Source organism: Salvelinus alpinus, chromosome 4 (genome assembly GCF_045679555.1).
Source record: "Salvelinus alpinus chromosome 4, SLU_Salpinus.1, whole genome shotgun sequence".
In the NCBI taxonomy this organism is placed as follows: Eukaryota; Metazoa; Chordata; class Actinopteri; order Salmoniformes; family Salmonidae; genus Salvelinus; species Salvelinus alpinus.
The window spans coordinates 42,265,855-42,278,875 of record NC_092089.1 but is presented as its reverse complement, the minus strand read 5'-3'; the positions used below and the strand labels follow the sequence as shown (position 1 = coordinate 42,278,875).

General features: G+C 41.2%; 1 protein-coding gene and 1 long non-coding RNA gene across 3 annotated transcripts in view; one reads left to right on the top strand and one right to left on the bottom strand.

The window, feature by feature from the left end:
* The first annotated feature begins 205 nt into the window (after positions 1-205).
* Positions 206-3,060, top strand: LOC139572480 (uncharacterized). The gene is made up of 3 exons (XR_011674425.1): positions 206-315; positions 1,537-1,598; positions 2,895-3,060. It is a non-coding gene; the product is annotated as an uncharacterized lncRNA (long non-coding RNA).
* A 6,763-nt stretch (positions 3,061-9,823) lies between these two features.
* Positions 9,824-13,021, bottom strand: part of LOC139573570 (aromatic-L-amino-acid decarboxylase-like) — a 34,635-nt gene continuing 31,437 nt past the window's right edge. The window contains exons 14-15 of one of the 2 annotated variants that reach the window (XR_011674623.1): positions 10,994-12,947; positions 9,824-10,839 (exon numbers count right to left, since the gene is read on the bottom strand). Coding sequence is in view for 1 of the 2 variants with exons in the window: in XM_071397188.1 (XP_071253289.1) it covers positions 12,747-12,947 (201 nt within the window). In the remaining variant the exon portion in view is untranslated. Of the gene's footprint in view, positions 12,948-13,021 lie in introns of both variants that reach the window. The other variant, XM_071397188.1, reaches the window with a different exon arrangement.

The window sequence follows — 13,021 nt, the reverse complement described above, 5'->3', positions numbered from 1 at the left end:
GTTGAACTTATATTAGGAGAAAATGACAATAGAGATAATCTATCACACAACAGCCTTTATTTAACTAGGTAAGTCACTGAGAACACATTCTCTTTTGCAATAACGACCTGAGTTAAATATTTACAGTTGATCACTCTCATACACAGATTGCAGTTGGGTGGGAGGTTATTGATTGATTGTTTTAACACAAGGCAGAGGACTTAATGCAAAGGTCTACGGAAAGCCCAGTGAAGAAAACAATGCATGGAGCAGAAGTTAGGATTTGACCAAATATCGGGTACACTGTAGAAAGTTTAGTTTTACCGCCCGACACAGGTGAGGTGAATCAACCCAACCTATTTAACATACAGTACAGTACACTCTTAGAATTTGTGGTGACTCGAGGAACCCTGGAGATCCTCAAGGAACCCCTGGAACCATTGCGAGTCACTTGTTCATATTTGCACCTTTGGTTGGTTGATGAGTTCCTGTAGCAAATGGTTCCTGGAGGAACCCTGGACTGGAGGTGTGGCTTAGTAGGGGCGTGGCTTACATATATACCTTTTTTGGCCACCCGTTAGAGTAAATTACATTCCTGTTCATCTGTTCATCTGTTCTGTTGTATTGTCATTGCATGTTCAGGTTGAACACTGACAGTTTTGTAGCTTCATTGAGGCCTACAAAGGTGTATGAATTCCTCAAGAGCTTATGCAAATCCTTAAATTAGAATAATTACTTTTTTATGACAATATGTAATCAGCAACCTTATTAATATTATATTGGAATATGTATTATGCATAAATATTCAAGGAAATAGACATTTGCCGTGTACAAACTTAACATGATGAACAGGAATGACATTTACTCTAACGGGTGGCCAAAAGTAACTACCTGAAAGCCATGCCTCCAATCTTCTGATAGGCTACCGCCTCTACAATATATTATTAAAACGGTTCAAAATTGGACCTCTCCCATCACAAAAAGGTTGCGGTTTGTACTTTTACACAGAGGTTCATTGAAGACCCTTCTCAGAGGGGTTCCTCATGGAACCTTTTTGACCTGGAAAGGTTCCACTGGTGTGGCAATCTTTTAACAACAAAAGTTTCTTCCAGGCACTTTTACTGTTAAGAGTGTAGAGTAGAACCAATGCTGTAATATCCTGATAGAGAAAGTAAAGCAAACAGACAGTGTATGAGCTGCTAGCTAGCTAACTTTACTGTGGAGCTAAGTGAATGAAATATCATCAGCTAGCTAACTTCCTATTAGCTAGCTAACTTGACGTTCTTAGAATTGTAAGGTAAACCACAAGCCACAAATGCATGTAGATGCCATGGAATAGGGTGAAAGGACTGCAGCTCCAGCTGTCAGAAAAGGGAGAGAGTAGGCTATTGGATACGGCAGGTCATTTTCTGGGAGGACACTGTGAAAAGATTCTCCAGTTCCAGTCCTTAGTAAGGGAAACTATTAGGACAGAGAGATAATAGCAATATAATATTCAGTGCCTGTCTAATTTTTGTATAATGAAGCCTGTTTCTTTGTGATGTTTTCTGTCCTCAGAACCGGAGAGCTACAGTATGAAAGCCTGTCTTCAGATGAAGAGGTCCCAATGAATGTCCCAAGTGACTAAGGCTATTTTCTTGTTTACCGGGTTATATGTATACCTACACTCTTAGAAAAAAGGGGTTCCTAAAGGGTTCTTCGGCTGTCCCCGTAGTAGAACCCTTTTGGGTTCCATGTATAACCCTCTGTGGAAATGGTTCTACATTGAACCCAAAAGGGTTCTACCTGGAACCAAAAAGGGTTCTTCAAAGGGTTCTCCTATGGGGACAGAGGAGGAACCCTTTTAGGTTCTAGATAGCAACTTTTATTCTAAGATTGTATGTTACCAAATGCTATATACAGTTAAAAGTGACACAATGTATAACCCTATTACAACTGGAGCAGGCCAAACCTACTCCAGGATGTCTGCTGAGTGTGCAAGCTTCTGTTCCAGCCCAGCACTAACACACCTGATTCAACTTATGGAACCTAATGGGTTGATAATCAAGTGTGCTATTGCTGGGTTGGAATAGAAGTCTGCTCACCCAGTATATCAGGGATCAGTGGAGCAAGGTTGGCCAATGCTGGTATATACTTTGTTTTGTTCACCTGAAATTTTGATACAGCCTCCCGCTAACACACCACATTCAAAAAAAAAGATCTGCTCAAAAGGGCCTTGATTAACAGACTCGGGTGTGTTTCAGGGTTGGATCAAAGCCTGTACACTCAGTAGCTAGGGTTGATCACATGTGTTTTATACAGTAGCCTAACTAACAGTGCAGTTAAATTACTTTGTGGCGGGTTAAGTGCCTTGCTCAAGGGAACAATGGCAGGATATGATGCATGAATTCAGAGAGCAGCCTCGCATTGTTAAAGGGAAACGTAATAATTGTTCAACTTCATATTCACCATATCCACCACCACCAGAACATAAACATATGTCAAAATGGTGCATTTCTATGTTTTGTAGTTAAAATGATAGAGGAAGATGTCTTCCAAAAACATCATCAGTGTGCATTGTGTGATTTTGACCAATTGTGAGTAGGCATTGCCTACTAATTGTCTACTAATTAGTTGAGGATGTTATTGGAAACACTTATCTTTCTCTAGCTTTTTTTGCTACAAAACATTGAAACTCGCCATTTTCACAAATGTTAAGGTTGAGGTGGTGCTGGATAGGATGAATAAGAAGTTGAACACTTTTGAAATGTCCCTTTAATACCACATTTACGCTTACTTTTTCATATATACATAGAGATCCACCAATTATTGGTCATGGAAATGTGGTTAAAAAGTAATGGAGAAGACATGACATTCCATCTGTCAAAATGTGTATGAACCCTGATCTATATACTGTCTTTCCTTATATTTTTCAGAGAAAGTAATGCGTCTGCATCCAGGGGTGGAGGTGAAGACTAAGCCAAATGCAAGAAACAAACTGTCAACTGAAATAAAACTGCTTGGCAGGGAAAAACACATTTGAATATAATAATGTAAAGAGTTAAATCCTTTGTTGTTGCTGTAATGAATACTTTACAGCCATGTTTTTTCCCCATCTGATTTTAATGACATTATGTCAATAGGTTTCATTGGTTTAAACTCATTTTTATTGTTTCAGTTAGCACTGGACAAGTAGTTAGCCAAAATGTACATTAGGACCATATCGTCCTAGTCAAACAATACCAGTGGCATACAGCTACCACACAGTTTACCATTACCACAAACATTACCACAAAATGTGGCACCAACAAATTACCACACAAAAACCACAGGATTTGTAATGAGAGCAGCTGGGCTGCCTCCCAGTCATGCTAATGCTAACATGCCTGTGCAAGGGTTGAGTTTCTTCCTTGGTTGTTTGATGGACAAGGTATTTCAAGTTTCTTAATTTTTTCTACTTTATTCTCAATTGAAAAGAGTTGCAACGGTCTACAGTCCTTTTGTCCAGTATTTTGGCACCTTAACACCACTCCAGCCGGACGGTCTCTTTACAGTAACCATTCTAACCAAGGTGAAAGATAATTTTATGGGCAACATGAACATGCCTCAGCATGGGGCTGTCAGAAGCGACAGTTAACTAATCTGACACTCAAATATCTTTGGCATGCTTCTCTTTCTTTCTCTCTCTCACACACACACACACACACACACACACACACACACACACACACACACACACACACACACACACACACACACACACACACACACACACACACACACACACACACACACACACACACACACACACACACACACACACACACACACACACACACACACACACAGAGAGAGAGAGAGAGAAACAGTTGAACACATGCACACATGCACACATACATGCACACACACACGCACGGAAACAGTTGAACATGCACCTAACAGTGTATTTTTAAGCACTGTGGAAAACCGATTAGTGAGGCTGCATATGCTGCTGTTGTCTGCTGTCCAGATAAATGGACAAATAAACCTCAAACAGCACTCAGAAGGGCAGTCTGGACAGGCTTCCTTTGATAGCCTACAGTAACAGTATGCAGTGTCGAAAGTACCACACAAAGACAGCTAACTAGACTACTGCTGCCTGCATTGAAATCTACTAGACTCGTGTGTGGTCCAAGGCTGAGTACAATACAAAGCAAGGGGCGATGATCAAACTGAATTTGATTTGTGATTCATCATGCAGAGAGACTTACTGGGGTATTTTTAGCTACTGGGAGTGTGATCTGACACCCGTCTGTCTGAGGAAAGTGGAAAGGCAGCTCCTTACGATTAGATTTAGGAGGAAGATGCAGGAAAGCTAGCAAGGCTCCACTATCTCCTATACTGACTGAAGCTTTCTGTCTTCATAGCTCTGCACACAAACAATAGCTCCTGCGAACATCAGTTTTTTAGATTGTGAACTTTAATTCAGTTAGCAACGCAAATTGATGGAGTGTGTGTGTGTGTGTGCTCATCTTTCACTGTGACAGTTAAAGACATTTTTTGCAGTTGTTTTATCATAATTATTCAAAATGTTAACCCAAACTGAAGCGTTGTCTTACCTCAAGAGGAGTTACGCGGTTGTCTTACAATTTTAATATAAGCTCTACCTACAGAAAATGCCTGCAGTAAACAATGCATGCAATGCAAGCGTAAAAACGCTGCGCACTGAAATGCAACGTACATTGCAATAATATCTATTGAGAACATCTGTGATTTACCTTTTGGAACATAACTGTTTTGATGGCATTGCAACTACAAAATGCTCCATGCATTGTTTTCATAACAGGGCTTTCCGTTGACCTTTTTATTCAAATTCTTCTATCTCAGTTCATCAGCATCACCCTCACTACATTAACACTGCATTACAACATCTGAAATCCACAGAGGAATAGACCCCAAAATTAATGACATTGAACCCAATGTTCTCAGAGTGCACTAAACTCCCCATTCGGAGAAGACACTAGTGTGAATAGTATGTGGTCTTGCTTGTGGCCTGATCAATTAGAACAGAAAGCTCTTTGGATCCTCGGTTGGGTGACTGTCAGGAGCCACAAAAGAAAACAGAAGGATAAGCTAATCAAAGAGGATCATTAGAGAAGAGACAGATCATATATGGTCTCTCTGGGGCCAGCAGCGCTAGGAATCAACTATCAATTAATTATGAGACTACTGCCATTAAAATGGCCTCTAACAAGTTAATTCAGTCTAGAACAACATTTAAGGTATCAAATTAGTCTTTCTGAAAATGCTATTTTCTCATAATGACGTTATGAGATATTGAAACAGTGGACCACGATACAATACCAGGCTATGGTACAGAATTCCTGAATTCAAATCTATCTAAGTTAGGTTACCTTACCAACATTATCTTAACATTGTAGCCTACTAACTCCTGAAAAGTATGTAATGATGTAAGGCAAATGCGACTGTTAGATACATCTCTGCTGTGTGTACATTATATGTGTCTCCCAATACAAAGACAGTATTATTAGAGGAGCATTGGATAGCCAGCAGTTCAATGTATCAGAAGAAAAGGGCACTGTATATTCCATGAAGTACCCAACTACTCAGAAATGTGGAATGACTCAGAAAATACAGTTTGTTTCGAGTAGGCCCACATTTCATCCATGATATCCACCAGATATGGGTTCAAATAATATTTGTTATATTTCATATACTTTGATAGTTTGCTTGAGGCTGCCTGGAGTGCCAGATAGGAGATGTTTGCGAATTCAGGACTATTCCATTGATTTTAATGATTCCATTGCGCCAGGCAAGATCAGTCGAACACAGTATAAGTATTTTAAAGATTTCAAATACTATTTGAACCTAGGTCTGATATCAACTAGACATCTACCCCCATTTGAACCGTTTTCTCCTGTTATATACAATCAGTCATCTGAGAGTATGTTGCTAATGTCCCCCATGTGTAGACGATGCATTTAAAAACCTGGGGTAGAAGCCTGTTTGATGCTAACAGGTTTAATATTTTATTACATGTTATTATAATTATTTATACAAGTTCATTATTCTTGTTATAACAGCATCATAATGCATTATATATTTCAGCCTTACTTCTAATATATTACTGAAGCAGCTTCTCCTTAAAGGATGTTACATAGTACAATAGGTAATAGGCTTTGCATGTAAAGTTGTGAAATACTAACCTTCATTAGCATTAAATGACTGGGGCACTTTGTGCTAATCTCATTTCAATGTGGTACTACAGCAATCAAAGCACAGTTCAACACAAGCATTACACGCAAGCTCAAACAGGATACGCTAGTTCTCCGATATAGCTATGACTGTAAATTACATTTGCTTCTTATGACTTGCAATGATTTCCCATTCGGGTCTGTGACAGTGTCGAAACACATTATCTATCTAGTCTACTACCAATTAACAATGTCGAATAGGGAAATGGCCACGCTGGATTACAGGGACATTTGGGATTGGGAACAGTTTTTAATACAACTTTGTGGATGCTGGAAGGCTGTGTGTAACTTACATCTGCATCTATCACTTGCAGTTTAACTTCCTGCGCACAACATGGGCTTTCTGTTTCACTAAGGGCGGAGGTCATAAACCTGGCAGTGTGGTGCCAGGACAGTAAACTCTCTCTCAATGTCATTAAGACCAAGGAGCTGATCATGGCCTACATTAAAGAGCATCCTGATTGGTTGTATCACCGTCTGGTATGGCAACTGCACCGCCCTTGACCGAAAGGCAGAGGAGGGAGCGGACGGCCCAGAGCATCAGTGTGGGCGAGCTCCGAGCCATCCAGGACGTACAGTACATGCCAGGCGGTGTCTGAGAAAGGCCCGAAAAATTGCAAAAGACTCCAGACAACCGAGACATGGACTGTTCTCCATGCTCCCATCTGGCAGACGGTAACGATGCATCAAGGCTCAGACCAACAGGCTCCTAAACAGCTTCTATCCCCAGGCCATAAGACTGTTAAATGGCTAACAATTACTGCTCTCCCTCTCACAAAGACTATCCACACTGACTCTATGCCCATCCACAGGTCTCTACCCACTCAAACACAAACCTTCACTGTCACTCCTATTTACATGCACACACACACACACATATACCCTCACAGATAACTGACACACACTTACACCTCCTTACACCTACGCTGTTTCTGAAATGATTATTGATTTGATTTTTTACCAGCGTTACACTGCCGTTCTTTGATTATTGCTTGCCATTACCATGTATCTATTTATCCTGCTACTAGTCAGCATTACTCCTGTTTACATGTACAGTGCCTTCAGAAAGTATTCAGACCCCTTGACTTTTTCCACATTTTGTTAGGTTACAGCCTTATTCTAAAATCGATTAAATAATTTCCCCCCTCAATCTACACACAATACCCCACAATGACAAAGCAAAAACAGCTTTTGACATTTTTTTCAAATTTATTCAAAAATAAAAAACTGAAATATCACATTTACATGCGTATTCAGACCCTTTACTCAGTACTTTGTTGAAGCACCTTTGGCAGCATTTACAGCATTGAGTCTTCTTGGGTATGATGCTACAAGCTTGGCAAACCTGAATTTGAGGAGTTTATCCCCTTCTTCTCTGCAGATCCTCTCAAGCTCTGTCAGGTTGGATGGGGAGCATTGCTGCACAGCTATTTTCAGGTCTCTCCAGAGATGTTCGATCGGGTTCAAGTCCGGGCTCTGGCTAGGACACTCAAGGACATTCAGAGACTTGTCCCGAAGCCACTCCTGTGTTGTCTTGGCTGTGTCCTTAGGGTCGTTGTCCTGTTGAAGGTGAACCTTTGCCTCAGTCTGAGGTCCTGAGTGCTCTGGAACTGGTTTTCATCAAGGATCTCTCTGTACTTTGCTCCGTTCATCTTTGCCTCGATCCTGACTAGTCTCCCAGTCACTGCCACTGAAAAACACCTCCACAGCATGATGCTGCCACCACCATTCTTCTCCATAGGTATGGTGCCAGGTTTCCTCCAGACGTGATGCTTGGCATTCAAGCCAAAGAGTTCAATCTTGGTTTCGTCAGACCAGAGAATCTTGTTTCTTATGGTCTGAGAGTCTTTAGGTGCCTTTTGGCAAACTCCAAGCACACTGTCATGTGCCTTTTACTGAGGAGTGGCTTCCGTCTGGCCACTCTACCATAAAGGTCTGATTGGTGGAGTGCTGCAGAGATGGTTGTCCTTCTGGAAGGTTCTCCCATCTCCACAGAGGATCTCTAGAGCTCTGTCAGAGCAACCATTGGGTTCATGGTCACCTCCCTGACCAAGGTCCTTCTCCCCTGAATGCTCAGTTTGGCCAGGCAGCCAGCTCTAGGAAGAGCCTTGGTGGTTCCAAACTTCTTCCATTTAATAATGATGGAGGCCACAGTGTTCTTGGGGACATTCAATGCTGCAGAAATGTTTTGGTACCCTTCCCCAGATCTGTGCCTCAACACAATCCTGTCTCGGAGTTATACGGACAATTCCTTTGACCTCATGGCTTGGTATTTGCTCTGACATGCAGTGTCAACTGTGTGACCTTATGTAGAAAGGTGTGTGTCTTTCCAAGTCATGTCCAATCAATTAAATGTATCACAAGTGGACTCCAATCAAGTTGTAGAAACATCTCAAGGATGATCAATGGAAACAGGATGCAACTGAGCTCAAGTTCGAGTCTCATAGCAAAGGGTCTGAATACTTATGTAAATAAGCTATTTCTAAAAACCTGTTTTCGCTTTGTCATTATGGGGTATTGTGTGTCGATTGCTGAGGAAAATTGTTTATTTCATCAATTTTAGAATAAGGCTGTAACTTCAAGGGGTCTGAATACTCTCTGAAGGCACTGTATATATTATCATTAGTATACTACCATAAGTATTTCTATACTCCTACTACCAGTCACTTTTTATGTATAAACCCACCTCAACAACTCCAGTACCCCTGCACATTGAGTAAGGTACTGGCACTTGTTTGTGACAGATCCCAGAGCTGCTTTTCAATACAGACCAGATCTGGTTGTTGGGCTCACCTGGTGGGCCTGTTTGGAACCTGGGTGTACATCCCAAATTACACCCATTCCCTATTTAGTGCAATACTATATAGGGAATATGGTGCCAATATGGATGCAGAATTGGTATGTTAGGCTTTTTAGCTGAAGGTTTTACCAAAGATTTGTTATAACTAAACCAAGATAGACCACCTCCTGTCGTTTTCAATGGGAACAAATTAGTCATAGTGGGCCGAACAAGTAAGGAGGTAGGCAGAGCCGAGCACGAGCTAGTGAGATCCTATTGGCGCGTTCTCGCATGTATCTGCATATTTCCGTTAGGGATCGCCTCCTCTGTGAATTGCGCTTGTGCAATAACTCAATTCAACCTTTGCATTCCTTCTAAACAACTTAGTCCACTCTGTTCATAACATATTCTAGTTTTGGGATCATAAAACTGTATTGAAATCAAATTATTATTAATTGAGAAAATGTGCAGAATGTCGCCCAAAATCCATCTCGTTCCATCTTCTCCCACCGCCGGCCAGTGGGCTTCCTCTCACTATTATATTCCGTAGTGAGTGGAAACGCCAAGCAGATGCTTCACATTTATACATACGGTGAAATACCGGTCTCATTGTTCTATTTATGGTTTTACTGCTCCAACCCTCGTTGGACTAGGACAATGCTGCCATCTAGTGGTTTGCAAGGGCGTCGCACCAAAACTCCTAAATATTGTATTTGAAATAGTGTGATTTTTATAGTGCTGATTTAGTTTTAAATAGGCTAATCATACATAATCAGTTGCGGGTACCAATGGACCTTTCCAATCCAATGTGAAAGTATGACATACTCAAATACACATCGCAAACACATTTATTTTGTTGTGTAAAGAGGACCGTACAATGATGCCACGAGGCAGATAAGTAGCAGGAAGCCACAAAGCCACTCAAAGCATATAAAAGAATACAGCTATGCTAAAGGTTTTCCTCCTTCAAAAAACATAGGATTGCACTACCACCTTATCGCCAGGTAAAAGATGATCAAGTTACCAATACAATTTCCCCCCAGTGTGAGACTGAAGCAGTCAGCCCACTGCTGGTTATATCAAGTAAACACAGACACAAAAGAGACAAATAGAGACCACTACACATATTCTACACACACACACCCCTCCATCCCTCATTCAAAAGGCACACTTGACTTGTGAATCAAACCAGGGACAGGGATATTTTATCTCTTAAGATTACATAGTTAATTCATTTCGAGTGACTCCATGACATGCTGGGATTCACAGCTTAAAGGTCTAATCTAATTCAACTTGTTTGTTTATGCAACAGCCCAACAGAAACATCATATGATGTGCATACAGTAAAGTACACATTCATATTACCTTCTTAAGGAGAGACCCTCTCAAGTCAATTCCTCCTTGGCTCACTGCTACTGCTGAGGGCATTAAGTGAAGCTAGGTATATATTGTTTTTGTGTCTCTTCAAATCAACTGAGACATTAACTGTTGTCTGTATATTTTATTCATGCAGGGCAAAAGCCTACTGTAAGTGTTTTAACTGATGCTCCCATACGAGCTGTTATTTGTCTCATCATGTGTCTCATGGGTTATTATTATGATGTTCAGGACAAAGCTGCTTATGAAAGTTGGGGTGAGTTGGGGTCAATTCCTTTTCAATTCAGTCGATTATGGAATTAAATTTTTTTGCTCAATGCTTCTCTATGAGAACATTTTGGAATTCGAATTTTAGTTTACATTCACAATTGACATGGGAAAGGCCACAACTCTGATATAAGCTACCCGTTTCTCTTGTATAAGATACCTGTGTCTCTGGTATAAGATACCTGTGTCTCTGGTATAAGATACCTGTTTTTCTGGTATAAGATAACCGTTTTTCTGGTATAAGATAACTGTTTTTCTGGTATAAGATAACCGTTTTTCTGGTATAAGATAACTGTTTTTCTGGTATAAGATAACTGTTTTTCTGGTATAAGATACCTGTGTCTCTGGCATAATATACCTGTGTCTCTGGCATAAGATACCTGTGTCTCTGGCATAAGATACCTGTGTCTCTGGCATAAGATAACTGTTTTTCTGGTATAAGATACCTGTGTCTCTGGCATAAGATAACTGTTTTTCTGGTATAAGATACCTGTGTCTCTGGTATAAGATAACTGTTTTTCTGGTATAAGATACCTGTGTCTCTGGCATAAGATAACTGTTTTTCTGGTATAAGATACCTGTGTCTCTGGTATAAGATAACTGTTTTTCTGGTATAAGATACCTGTGTCTCTGGTATAAGATAACTGTTTGTCTGGTATAAGATAACTGTTTTTCTGGTATAAGATACCTGTGTCTCTGGCATAAGATAACTGTTTTTCTGGTATAAGATAACTGTTTTTCTGGTATAAGATACCTGTGTCTCTGGCATAAGATACCTGTTTCTCTCTTTGGCATAATCTCAACAGGCTGTTAATGTTTTTACTTATTTTTTGGGCTTCATGAAAACAGTGAACAGCTCAAACCTTGTGGGATACTAACTGTTTATATCTCTACTTACTGCATAATGGTGCCAAACCATACAATGTTTTCTGACTCTTAAATGTTTTGAATTGTGAACATGTATAATGTGCAATCTTGTTTTAGGGACCTACACTATCCCAATGTTTTAATCAATATGTCCCTAAGGGGATAAATAATGTTGTACTGAATTGAATACCTCTACTAATCACTCCACTAGAGCAGGTAAACACAGCTGAGTGATCAGAGCCTGGATAAACCTCAGGCAGGATAAAGCTCCACATACTAAGTCCTTGCCTGTATTTTTAGCATGCTGGCCTTTCTCTAAAGTGATTTGGATGAACAGTTGGTTGAGAAGGGACAGGGCAGGGTGGGTGAGGGTGGAGAGGGGTTGTAGGAGCAGGTGGGGCATACACAGAGCCCTGAGGGGGGTGGTGCCCGTGTCTAGCCTGGCCTCTCTCATTTAGCACACTGGTGTGGAGTCAGAGCAGAACTCAGTCAGTCTGGTTTTACATAGAACACATGCTTGAGTATTGTCAGTAAACCCTACACTACAGTAACCTATCAGGCAAAACCTTAACATCTGGATATGATTTGCTTCACCCACATACGCACCTTTAATTTATTCACACTCACCCACACAAATTCACTGATTCACATACAACCACACATATAAATACACACATGGGATGAGACAGCAAAGAGAAAGGGCTGCAGTTACAGTATGCTGATGATGTAAACACAGTGAGATCACAGGAGGTTGGTGACACCTCAATTAGGGAGGATGGGCTCGTGGTAATGACTGGAGCAGAATCGGTGGACTGGTATCAAACACATGGTTTAATGGCATTCCAGTCGCTCCGTTTCAGCCATTATTATGAGCCGTCCTCCCCTCAGCAGCCTCCATTGAGTGAGATCCAGGCCTGTATTCATATAGCATCTCAGAGTAGGAGTGCTGAACTAGGATCAGTTTAGCCTTTTACTTCACAAGGAATAAGATAACATGGACACTCCTACTCTGAGACACGTTTTGAATACCGGCCATGGTCAGGTGGGGTTAGGGCCCTTATTCATCAAGCATCTCAGAGTAGGAGTGCTGATCTAAGATCCGTTTCTAGGATCTTTTTTGCCTTTTATATTTTAATGAATGGACAGGGGAGGACCTGATCCTAGACCTGCACTCTTACTCTGAAATACTGCTTGATACATTACAGCCCCTGGTCCAACCCAGCCTGTCTAGTCAATGTGGATGGTCAGTGGGGCAGCTCCTGCATGACCTCTTCGGCCAGCTGTGTGATGAGTCGCCAGGCCTCGCGGATGTGACGTGACTCGGTGGTGCGGGCGCAGACGGCGAAGCGCAGCACAAACTGACCAGACAGCTGGCACGGCACCAGGTGGATCTTCCTACCATTGTTGATCCTCTTCAGCAAGGTCTCGTTCACCTCGTTGGAGCCCTTTTAGGAGGAAAGGTAAGATAGTTTGCGTCCCAAATAGCACCCTATTCCCTATATAGTGCACCCTATTACCT